Here is a 12,493-nt window from a genome sequence, read left to right on the forward strand (position 1 = left end):
CTTTTTCCTGTTCACCCATGTTTCATTTACTAATTAGTCCACAAAGCAAGTACAAAAGGCAAGGCAACAAAAACAGTGCGGGCAGGGGCAAAACCGAAAATTAAAGAAGTACAAAAACTAAATAAAGAACAAACCAAAGAAGTACTGGGAACACAGACCGACGTGGGGACACAGAACAAAACGCAGGAGACGTGTGACAAAAACAGTGAGTAAGAGGAAAAACACTGGCTTACATAGACCGGGACAAATTAACAAATAAAATACAGGTGAACAGGAAAAAAGGCGGGAAAAAGACAAAGGCGGGAAGTGAAAAGCCAAACATGACACATGAAGAGAGAACTTACAAAATGAAACAGGAAATAACTAAACCAGATCTCAAACCATGACGCTTTTTCTTGTAAGACGTTCAGCCCATCAACACAACCAATTATCTTCCAAATGTGTTAATTTAAAATTAATTAAGCTCTACAATCCCCATGTATCCATGGCAACAGCTGAAGTACACCCTGCTACAGTATCCTAGTTGGAAAATCACTGCATTAAACTACCCAGGAATATGATGCTGATAATTGTTAAATTATTATTTTATTATAATTAAAATAGTATTTTACTCTGTGGTGTTACTACTTTTTCTGAAGTAATCTGAATACTTCACAGTTGGATACCAACCTTCTATAGCCATCATGACTCGAAGTTCTCTGTTCAGAAGCTCAAATCTCCTCTCCAGGTCCTGCTCCTCTTGGCTGCAGACACAGTCAATAATCAGACAAATGAAAACAAATAAAAACAAGTGTGTATCCTACTGTTTGCGTATGTGTCTACTGTCTGTGTGCGAGAGGTCTTACAGCAGCTCCAGTGTGTCCTGTCTGCGTATCAGAGCGTTCTTCTTGTTCACCAGCGTGAACCACTCCTGGATCAGTCTCTCCTCTTCATCACGGTCGCTTCCTGTATAAAAATATGAAAGAAAGGACAGTTTGGATAACTGATAGATCGTGTAAAACAAGTCGAGTACATTTTATTTATATAGGCCAAAATCACAACCGCATTGCCTCACTGGGCTTTATAATCTGTAAACCAAACGGCATCCTCTGTCGTCGAGTAGGAAAAACCTTGTAGTAGGAAAAAACAAACAAACTTGAAATTCAAGCAGAGCAGCTGGAGGACATTTGAGGGAAAACCATATTTTTCTAAATGAAACATGATAAAATAAATCATATAAATAAAATGGAAAAGTAATACAAAGGTAAATAAATAGTCAATTTTACTTTTAGTTCATATTAATTTGTTTTTAGAGCTATTTATATATTTCTTTCGTTTTTACAGTAAAACCAAAAAGAAAGTTTATAAATGTATTGCGCCTTGTTTAAATCTGTTCTGTACCGTTCAGTTCTCACTGATTACTTTCTGTCGATTACTTTTGGACGATGTATTTCGTGTATGTGTGACTCACCTGTCTCCATGAGGCTTCGCAGTCGTCTCTCCACCACGGCGGCTCTGCTGTCGATGTGCTTCTGCTCCGTCTCCAACGCCGCCAGCTCGCTCAGCACATACTGGCTGGTGTCCTGCAGACACTGACCACAAGCCCCATCACGCACACACGCATGCAAGCAAACACACACATGAACATACACGAGACAATGGCAGGCAGCCACGGAGAGAGGAATGGAGATGGAAGAAGACAAGTAGAAGAAGAAGGTCAAAGGATTAGAGAGAGGCCAAAAGAATGGGAAGAGGAATGCAGAATGTTCAAAATCTTCAAAATGGTTTTCTTTACGATGAATTTAAGGTAAAAGCAGATATGATTCAGTCCCTCTTACAGCCATGAGTGATGTTAATAATGTGCATTGGATTTGATCTGAGAGTAAAGTGAAGAGGAGAAAAAACATGAAGTGAGGAACAAATAACTGACCATTGTTTCTTCTTCTTGTTTTGGAGGCTGAGTCTCAGCCGAGCTCTGCAACTCTGCACACGTGGACACACACACGGGACAGGTCCAAGTGTAAAAGACAAAGAAGAGGAAGAAAAAAAGACGAGTTAAATGGAGTTAAATAAATACTCGAAACGTTGTTGTATTGTGAATGAAAGGCTCAGACTTCAGGTGCCCACCTTTATTATTCGAGCCTTCTGTTGTAGTCATCGTGTCGTCATCCTGGACAAGAAAACATGAAACCTTCACACACTAACTATCACAAGGCTGATGTACACAGTAATTAATGAGTATGTGAACATGAATTTTACCTGAGATCCAGATTTGACTGCTTTGTTAATCGCCCTCGGGGGTGCGACTGGTGTTATTGACTCGTCTGCTAAAAACAGATGAGAACAACAATAAGTTGGATTTTACCTCTTGAATCTCAGTTTCCTGAGCGACCTTCATCTGAAGCTTGAAGACTAATAAGCAACAGTCATTTTTATTTATGACGATGCTTTAAATTAAGATCCTTGTAATAAGTGTTGATTAATAAGACCCTTTTAAATCCTTATAACATGCTTATTAAAGGAGACATATTATGCTCATTTTCTGGTTCATCATTTTATTTTGGGGTTACTCCTAGAAAATGTTTAAATGCTTTAATGTTCATGAAACACATCACTTTCCTCATACTGTCCAGTTTTATGGGAGAGATATTTATATCCAAAACGTCCAGTTCCATAAAAATCCAGCATGACGTACTTTGTTTGGGATGTTTGGGAACCTTGGGAAACTCCTTGAATCTTAATTGGGATGGTGTAAACTTGATTTAATGATTTGTTTATCCTTCCTTCTTGTCTCGTAAGCCCAAACTGTGCTGCTTCACATTCCTGAGTCCCCTGGAGACACACTAATGTTTCCCCTGTCCTCTTTTCTTTTCTGTTTGTCTGACTTGACTCTTTTCAGCTCCACTTCATTATTTGTCTGTAATTAGAACAGTTGGATATTTTGTAATACCGACTGGAGTCTTAAGTGAGTTTGACTGCGCATAAAAACTGATGACGATAAAAATAATCATGAAATTGGACAAGGATTTATAAAATAGCGCAAGAGCAAAAAAGTTGAAGTAGAAGCTGACACCTTTAACCAGCCGTTTGGTCCTCGGTGGCGGGACGACCAACGTGCTGCTTCCTCCTTCCTCCAGGTTCACTCCTTCGTTCAGTCTGGCCATGCAGAAGGCGGCAGCATCGACATTAGACGGAGCGGGACCCGAGAGGGCGAGGCCGTAGCTCGTCTGGCTGCTGTTGCGCTCGATCTGCAACACGCTCAGCTCCTGGTTGGTGAAGTGTGAGCGGATCTGGCTGAGGTAGGTCATGACTATGAGCCGGTCAGGGACGGACAGAAGAACCATGTCGGACGGCTCCAACAGGCGAGAGATGCCCAGCGCCTCAAAACCGTCAAACGCCTGATGGTGTCAGAAAAAGAAAGACATCATCAGTATATTTCAGTCAAAGGAGGATAATAGTAGCCTCCCAACAGAGTATCTATAGATTAATCTGTTGGGATAAGTTTTTGTTTTGAGGCAGTCATCTGCCCTGACTAGGACTACAGGAGAATCTTTATGCACAACTGTCTTAAAACATTATTCAAAACAACACCATGAGGAAAATAATAAAACAGAAAGGTTAAAAAACATCACCAAGCAGAAAATTAACATGAGCCCCATTCTCACCTTCTTGTTGTTGAGTTTGATGTCATGAGAATCCAACTGGTCAAAATCTCTAAATGAACAAAAGCAGAGAAGAATATAACGAGAACATACAGGGTTCATAATCTGCTGACTACTTCCTGGATGAATCAATTCATTGCTTGGTCTATAAAATAATGAAACATACCTATTACAATTTACCAGAACACAAACTGACATGCTCAAATGTCATCTTTTGTCCAAACAAGTAAAACAAAACAAATAAAATGTACAATTATAAGGCATTATTCTTCACTTGACTCCAAATTAATAGTTTAGACATCGAGCTGACATTCTTAATGTGACCATCTTGCAGCATAAGCGGTTTATTATTCGTAATAAAACAAGCAAACCAATAAAAAATGAGGCTTTAAGCTGAGAAGCAGGTTTTGTTGCCTGTATGTCGTACATTTTTTCCGGATGGAAGTGTTGCAGGATGGCACAGAAGGCCAGGCCATTTCTCCACGACGTGCTGAAGTTGGTGACCTTTACCCCCCGGTACCCGTTGGTGATGTTCTGACACCACTGGAGCAGCGACTGGCTGGAGTTCACCAGAGCCTGCAGGAGGAGAGAGGAGAGATCAAGAGGAGGAGGTTCAGCTTTGGTTGTGTGTGTGTGTGTATCTGTTTGTTTGTGTATATTGTGTGTATTCACCTCAGCTGCATCGTCCTTCCCATCAGCCTCCTCTCTGACCTTCGGAACAGGATGTGGGGGCTTGAGGTCGGAGGTTTCCTCTTCTGGTAACGTAGGAAGTCGAGAGGACTTCATCTCACAGTGATGGGGAGGTGAGACATGTGTGTCAGTGTGTTTATCGCTGGTGTGTGGTTTCTTCTTCCCACCATCGGGGATGTCCGCTGGTTTTAGCCTAACAGGAGACAGGACATAAACCACAGAAAAACAGACAGGCTTTGTTTAGTGAAGTAAAGCAGATCATACAACGATTTGTAGCGAGTGAGAGACATGCGAGCTTGCTGATGACGGACTGCAACACGGGCTTGATGTTAGAGAGCGTGATAAAAAAGACAAGCAGCATCAAGACAATGGGAACCTACGTTTTCAGCGTGATTGACTCAACACAGATCTACGCTGTTCTTTAATCACCAAAGAACCATGCAGAGTCGCCAAACTGTCTTTCTGCACGGCAGCAGGTCTTGAAACCACACAGCACCCTCCATGCACTCACACACGTGGCCAGAGCTGTTTTAAATCTTCTGAGAAAGTGTCAGGTGGACATTTTTGTGATTAAAGTCTCAAGTCTGCAGCTCTTCACACACACACAAACAAACGAAAAGGCCTCATCGGCATGTTGTTTCATAGAGCAGCAGAGGCGGACAGCCCATGCTGACTTACTCGTCCTCCTCTCCTTCTTGATTGTGCCCCGGCTCTTTGGCCAGCGGCTCTTCTGCCTCGGTTAGTGATATTTCCTGAAGACTGTCAAAGCAGGTAATCATCATGTGCCGACTGTGATCAACATGCTCTGTGTCGTCACAGTCAATATCACTAAGGTCGGGAATGAGGCGCCTCATACCGCGAGGGCCAGAGACGGGAGACGTGTCACCTGTCATCTGATGAATCTTAGCCAATAACAGCCTCTCCTCTTCTCTGAGCTGTTGGTCTTTTGATAACTGGTTGAGATCAGGGGTGTTTAAACTGGAGTGGCTCTTGTCTTCATCATCCCTCATTTTGAGACTCTCGTTGGCAGTGTTTGTGCCTGGAGGGTGGGGCCAAGGCACCACCGATGACTGAACAAGGTCGCCCTCCTCATTGTTTGCTACCTCCAGCTTAGAGCCCGATGGAGGTTTAGGATGAGAACTAGGATGAGCCAGACTGGTAAGGGATGGCTCAGGTTTATTTGGCTGACTGGCAGCAGAGCCCTGGTGAAAGGTTTGTCCACTGACAGGCAGTGAGGAGGCCTCCTGGGTACCAGCAAGGGATGGGTGGCCTGGGCTGAAGACAGAAAAGGAGATTTCAGAGCTGAACCCAAAGCTTTTGACATCTGCAATGTCCTTGTCATGCTCTGTTCCCCTCTGGCAACAAACCACCATTCATCTCACGCAGCCAGAGCTCCGTCTTGTAAATCTCACAAAAGTTGGGAGAAGTTCAAGCATAAAAGACACAGATGCCCTTATTACAAACTCAGCTAATCGCACGGCTGTCTCGAGCTTTCCAAAAGTCTTGACATCCCCAAGATTTCCCTTGTTAAACAGGACAGAGGTCTGGCTATGTGAGATTATACCAAACTGAACACGTTAGAGGCACAACATGCTCCAGCCTCCACTGAACTGCAATATCCAATGACCAAACCAGTCCATTCATCCATGTTACTTCACATGCTACTTATGAGTACCGAACAAACGCAAGAAGCCTTGCACTAATCCTCAGTGTCAGTCGCTCCGACAGTGACAGAAACATACATTAGATGCAGGTACATCCAGTGCACTGCTTTTCACCCGTTTCCATGCTTGTTTTCAGGAGCGTCTTCCGTTTATCAGCGTTGAAGATAATGATATCTTCTAAAAATAGGTGTATACAGTATATGTGTGTTCAGATTTGACAAGGTTATGACTCAGAAGTGGCTTAATTGCATCCATGAGCTCAAACTACCACAGCTACCCCCCGCCAATCCCTTCCTGTCTCCTCGGTTTGTAAACCTCTTTTTCAAGTCCTAACCAATGCAAGATGTAAAGAGAGAAATCCAGTTTGCTTCTCAAACAACAGGGTAACGATGTTGTTTGGGGGACAAACATGACATGCCAACACACAACTCTTTCTCGCAGGAAAAGGCCAAACCCGCGGTCAGTGAATGACAGCAATGCTTTGTAATTATTATGTCCCTGCAGATACAGTGAGTCATTCAACAGTCGGTTATTAGAGGAAGCACACAGGCACAAGAGGCAACGATCTCAAGTAGCCAACTCTGTCCGGGTTACTCACCTCTCTCTACCTGTTACTAATTATCCACTCTCACCCCCTTTACTCACCCTGCCTCCCCTTCCATGTACAGCTCAGCCAGCCAGATGGAGCCAAGATCTTCCTGTCCTCTCTCATACTCCACCTCCTCGTCCTGCTCCTCTCTCAACCACACTGGGATGGCACCAGATTTCAGGGTGGGTTTGCCTTTTTTAACTGATCTCAGAGGGGGGTTATCCTTGGCCAAAAACATTTTGACCCCAGTTTTAGGATCAGGCTGCTCTTCATCACCCTGTTCTTCATCAAATGCAATATCATCCAATTCTGCTTCCCTCAGAGGAGGCCAGTCATTTGATTGGGTATACACGACTTCCTGTTTGTTCTGCGGTGACGCTGAAGAAATTATCTCTGGGCTGTCACCGTCTACCTTTGTCTTCTTTTCCCTTTCCATCTTTCTCTCCCTCTCCTCATTTTCTTTCTTTTCTTCCACATCTGCTTTCTCGGTGTGCTTCCTCCTCTCTTTCTCTGCCCTTTCCTTCTCCTCCCTTTGCCTTTTCTCCACCTCTTCTCTCTCCTTTACCAGCTTCTTTCTCGCCTCCTCCTTTTCACTCTCCATCCTCTCTTTCTCCTTCCTCTCCATCTCTTCTTTCTCTTTCTCTAACCTCTTTCTATTCTCCTCCTTTTCCCTCTCTTGCCTCTCTTTCTCTTCTCTCTCCTTTTCCAACTTCTTTCTCGCCTCCTCCTTTTCTCTCTCCATCCTCTCTTTCTCTTTCCTCTCCTTTTCCACCCTCTTCCTCTCTTCCTCCTTTTCCCTCTCCATCCTCTCTTTCTCCTTCCTCTCCATCTCTTCTTTCTCTTTTTCCAACCTCTTTCTATTCTCCTCCTTTTCGCTCTCCATCCTTTCCCTCTCCTGCCTCTCTTTCTCTTCCCTCTCCTTTTCCAACTTCTTCCTCGCCTCCTCCTTTTCCCTCTCCATCCTCTCTTTCTCCATCCTCTCTTTCTCTTCTCTCTCCTTTTCCATTCTCTTCCTCCTTTCCTCCTTCTCCCTCTCCTGCCTCTCTTTCTCTTCCCTCTCCTTTTCCAACTTCATCCTCGCCTCCTCCTTTTCCCTCTCGATCCTCTCTTTCTCCTTCCTCTCCATCTCTTCTCTCTTCTTTATCATCCTCTTCCTCCTTTCCTCCTTCTCCCTCTCCATCCTTTCCCTCTCCTGCCTCTCTTTCTCTTCCCTCTCCTTTTCCAACTTCATCCTCACCTCCTCCTTTTCCCTCTCGATCCTCTCTTTCTCCTTCCTCTCCATCTCTTCTCTCTTCTTTATCATCCTCTTCCTCTCTTCCTCCTTTTTCCTCTCCATCCTTTCCCTCTCCTGCCTCTCTCTCTCTTCTCTCTCCTTTTCCATCCTCTTCCTCCTTTCCTCCTTCTCCCTCTCCATCCTTTCCCTCTCCTGCCTCTCTTTCTCTTCCCTCTCCTTTTCCAACTTCTTTCTCGCCTCCTCCTTTTGCCTCTCCATCCTCTCTTTCTCCTTCCTCTCCAGTTCTACTCTCTCCTTTATCATCCTCTTCCTCTCTTCCTCCTTTTCACTCTCAATCCTTTCTTTCTCCTTCCTCTCCATCTCTTCTCTCTCTTTTTCCAACCTCTTTCTATTCTCCTCCTTCTCCCTCTCCATCCTTTCCCTTTCCTTCCTCTCCATCCTTTCTCGCTCCTTCCTCTCAATTTCTTTTCTCTCCTCTTCCTTTTGCCTCTCCATCCTCTCTTTCTCCTTCCTCTCCATTTCTACTCTTTCCTTTTCCATCCTCCTCCTCGTCTCCTCTTTTTCCCTCTTCATCCTTTCTCTCTCTTCTCTCTTCTTTTCCAACCTCTTTCTCGTCTCCTCCTCTTCTCTATCCTCCCTTTCCCTCTCCATCCTTTCTCGCTCTTTCCTTTCCTTTTCCAACCTCTCTCTCTCTTTCCTTTCTGCCTCTTCTCTCTCCCTCCTCTCTCTTTCCTCCCTCTTCATGTCCTCTATCCTCTCTTTCTCCATCCTCTCCCTCTCCAGCTCTCTCTCCTTCTCCTGCTCACTAGCTGCCAGTCTCAGACTTTCAACCAGGCTGAGCCCACTTGAGGACACACACTTTGCTTTCTCAGCTACTTCGGGTTGTTTACTGATCATCTGGTTTTCTCTCGCGTCAGAGAAGGCCGTGGGTGGCGAAACGTCCACACCGATGGGAATCAGCGTATCTGCATCTACTCCATCTGAACGTGGCTGATCTTCATCACTCAGAACGAGGCATGGCTGCTGTGGATGAGCTGCATCAGTGGAGCCGGTTGTCTGCAGGATGGAGGCCACTGTCTCATAGCTAAAGGGACAGACACGAGGGTCAGGAAAACTGTGAGACCGGGCTCACCCTGAAATGACCTCAGCAGGCTCTGAGCAGTGTGACAGAAAGCCAGACAGCATGCTGGATTAAGTGGTTCCTTCTCAGACTTTGTTTTGGTGCTCATCCAAAGCACACAGAGGAAACATTCATTGTTGGTGAGAACCACCCTACACTCTTTTTGTGTTCAACAAAGCAAAACCCGCTGGCATTTTCATCACCTCTGGCATGATTTAAAGCAGATGTCATGCAGGCGAGAGCTCACATCAGCTCAGACAAAGACGCACAGCTATTCTCTGTGGACTCACTGAAATTAACAGCACTGGAGTGAAGAACAACCAAATAACCAAAGCGATGGTGGATCGACCACTGGGGCCAACGAGAAGGTGTACTCTGGGTACTGGGAAATGTACTGTTTCTGCACTGGACTGAAGGTTTTCAGCAGCATTAAGCACTAATGCACGCTTTATGTGTACTACGGCTGGGCAATATATCGATATTATATATTGTGATCTGAGAGCAGTGATAAAATGAAACTTATTACATTTAGTTCAGTACCTTTTTAAGATAGTTGTACTTATTCCACTACATTATTCTGATAACTTAAGTTATTTTTCTTGCTGCTTCAGAGCCAATTAAAGTAGCGTGTTTCTGTCATGGGTTGGGTTGTTGGTTGTTTCCTGTTTTATTCTGTAGATTATATCTTTGTGTATGATGGGTAATTTCAATATTGTAAAAACTATACCTGGCCATTACTAGGTAAGGGGTTTAAACTTTTCATAATCTCTGATATAATAATGAATATAAGTTAAAACTTTAATCACATTTCTCACAAAAAACATTTGATAAGTCCAAACGCGTTGTTATATTACTTTAGTCAATTATGAAATGTAGTTATCCCTCTTTTGAGGTCATGATAAACACATTTATTATAACAAATAATAAATCGATTAGTTGTCAACTAATAAATTAATCGCCAACTATTCTGATTATTGATCAATTGGTTTGAGACACTTTCAAAAACGTAAATTTCGAGCTTCTTAAATGTGAATAAACCGAATATCTTTGTATTGTGGTGGACAAAACAAGACATTTGAGGACGTCGCCTTGGTCTTTAGGATACACTGATCGATTATCTGACTTTTTATCGACCAAACAACATCTATTAATCGTGAAAACAGTCAACAGATGAATCGACAATGAAAATAATCGTAAGTTGAGGCCCTAAATCACCAAATTATCCAAAAGTTATCTAAAAACTAATAGCTATTGAAAATACGTTCTGTGTTTTGACTGTATTTAATCTATGAAAACATTTTTGCATACCGTCTCACACCATAACAAGTAGTTTTAGGGACAGGCAGGCAGAGAGACTCACCCTCTATACAACACCCCAACTACTGCTGACATGAAGCCAGCAGGCCCCTCCATCTGCTGCTCTGCAACACACACATCTGCCTCTGTGTGTGCACATTTCCGGGCACTACCACACACACACACACACACACACACACACACACACACACACAAATTTTACTCTCATCAAAAGCACTCGTCAAAGACATTTAGAGAAGCAGTTTAACTGGATAGACAGAGGTTGGGATGAAGATAACAGCGTCAGATGAGGTTAATTGCAGCTGCTGTGTAAGCACTGGTTAGGCTGCAGCACCACAGAGGAAGGTTAGTCAGTGCGTGTGCAGGTAGGTGTGTGTGAGTGCGTGTCTGTTTGTGGTGTTTGCGAGCAACAACAGACATGTCACGCCATGCTGCACAGGAACCGTCACTGACTCACCCCCCTGCAACAACACCCTCCTCCTCCTGCTTCTCCTCAGTGCTCTCACTACTTTCCGCTTCCGTCTCCGCTGTGGTCTCCTCCACAGTCGCCCACAGCTGATTTTCGGCCTCGCACACTGGCTCCTTATTGTTGCCCAAACTCTCCTGACCACCAGCCTCGACCTCAGCTGGTTTCTCCTCATCTGCTTCCTTCTGTTGTGGTTTTCCCGATGGTTGGAGAACTTGTTCCGGCCTCAGTTCTGGTTCTGGTTTTGAGGGCAGCAGCGGCTCCAGTGCCAAAGCCGTGCGCTCAACGGCTGGTTTGGATTCCACGCCGGGTCCCTCTGGCTCTGTGGGCTCCTCTTTAACTGATGGAGCGCCGGGTTGAGCAGGAGCTGAGTCTTTTGCTGTGATTGGTTGGCGCTCCACCTCTGCAGCATCTTCTCTGTGTGGGCTAGAAGAAAGGAAATAACACATGAATATAGAAAGACAACAATATATTTGCTACATGCTGCTATAAGCCAGACCACCAGCAAAGCAGACACACAGTCAGAAAGAAAGATGAAGCGGAGAAGCAGACAGACAGACAGACGTCCCCTCATCCTCTCTTACCCTCTGCACAAAGGTTTTGTACCCTCCTCGGCAGAGGTTTGTTCACCTCTCCCTTCTAGCGCTTTCCATAGAGGAACCTCTGCTTCAGACAGCCTCGGTGGAGGTGGCGTAACAGTGGGGCCTGAACGGACGCCAGGTGGAGTGCACGTGACAGATACTTTGTTTTCTGGGACAACAATGATTGACAATGAACCGTCCTTTAACAAGGGGGACTGCCCCAGACTGGAATAAGGGGAAAGAAAGAGGAAAATGTAAAAAAAAAAAAGGTGGTGGTGGAAGAACATCAAGAAAAGCTCAGCAGAAATGAAAAAAAGAAGAGGAAAATCAGTGAAAGCAAACAGAAGGGGTGGGCGATACCACAAAACTTGACACTAAGTAATACCACAACCTGGATTACTTACAACAATATACTTTTTATTTTTAGAAGCAACTCGGACATCTGTCATGATTTATGAGCAATAAGCTTCATTTGAGTTGCCGCTGAATAATAAAGCAATTATTATCTTTTAAAGGTGCAGTAAGCGATTCTGGAGAAAGATAGTTGATCGTTGAGTGTCATTGAGGGTTGGTGGCTACCAAAGCTTTGGTATTTGATGGGAATGAGATGCAACAATCAACTGCGTTTCTCCAGAATGGATCACAGGTGCAGCCTGCTATCAAAAACAAAGACAGAAGGTGGGATTACAAAAAACTGTGGCTTCATTCTTTGCTTTGGATGCCATCAGTCCACTATATACTGTATACATATATACATATATATCAAAAGTGAACTGGTCTGCTTTAGGTTCACCTGTGTTTTTTTATTTACAAAGCCACTTTTGGCAAAAATCCTTTTTATCTACCTTCTCTTTTAAACTTAAAATATGGAAATATGGTCTTTGTTCTCCTGACATTTTGTGAATGTTGTTGCTGCCGAAGCCCGAAGTAAATTCGGAAAGAAACGTTTTAGGTTTTAAAGACTACAGACTGAATTCAGGTTGTTTGTGTGCAAATGTTTTATGTGATTATTTTAGTGTGTTTTTCTGTTAATTTACTGTTGTAACTGTGTTGCTGTCAGTCTTGGACTGGGACTAGGGGTGTCACGATATTGCAATATTCATATTCAATATTGATATCATGTTGATAATACACCTATGATAATATCTAACCCTAAAATCTAATAAGGCTAAGATACATTTTAGGATCAAT

The 12,493-nt window shown here is 43.8% G+C and overlaps 1 protein-coding gene across 9 annotated transcripts in view; it reads right to left on the reverse strand.

Annotated features, from left to right (window-relative positions):
* The window catches only part of LOC311268835 (uncharacterized protein), a 28,025-nt gene that overhangs the window by 1,644 nt on the left and 13,888 nt on the right, over positions 1 to 12,493 (reverse strand). For 3 of the 9 annotated variants that reach the window (XM_084372739.1, XM_084372734.1, XM_084372741.1), the window contains 15 exons: positions 11,306 to 11,527; positions 10,713 to 11,147; positions 10,299 to 10,403; positions 6,641 to 8,902; positions 5,010 to 5,606; positions 4,314 to 4,524; positions 4,069 to 4,217; positions 3,645 to 3,693; positions 3,053 to 3,377; positions 2,239 to 2,306; positions 2,107 to 2,149; positions 1,910 to 1,962; positions 1,451 to 1,571; positions 846 to 945; positions 670 to 743 (listed from right to left, as the gene is read on the reverse strand). In XM_084372739.1, the coding sequence (XP_084228865.1) occupies positions 670 to 743; positions 846 to 945; positions 1,451 to 1,571; positions 1,910 to 1,962; positions 2,107 to 2,149; positions 2,239 to 2,306; positions 3,053 to 3,377; positions 3,645 to 3,693; positions 4,069 to 4,217; positions 4,314 to 4,524; positions 5,010 to 5,606; positions 6,641 to 8,902; positions 10,299 to 10,403; positions 10,713 to 11,147; positions 11,306 to 11,527 (4,814 nt within the window). The remainder of the gene's footprint in view (positions 1 to 669; positions 744 to 845; positions 946 to 1,450; positions 1,572 to 1,909; positions 1,963 to 2,106; positions 2,150 to 2,238; positions 2,307 to 3,052; positions 3,378 to 3,644; positions 3,694 to 4,068; positions 4,218 to 4,313; positions 4,525 to 5,009; positions 5,607 to 6,640; positions 8,903 to 10,298; positions 10,404 to 10,712; positions 11,148 to 11,305; positions 11,528 to 12,493) is intronic. The other 6 variants (XM_084372738.1, XM_084372742.1, XM_084372735.1 and 3 more) reach the window with 5 other exon arrangements.

Source organism: Pagrus pagrus (genome assembly GCF_965226575.1).
Source record: "Pagrus pagrus genome assembly, chromosome: 14".
In the NCBI taxonomy this organism is placed as follows: Eukaryota; Metazoa; Chordata; class Actinopteri; order Spariformes; family Sparidae; genus Pagrus; species Pagrus pagrus.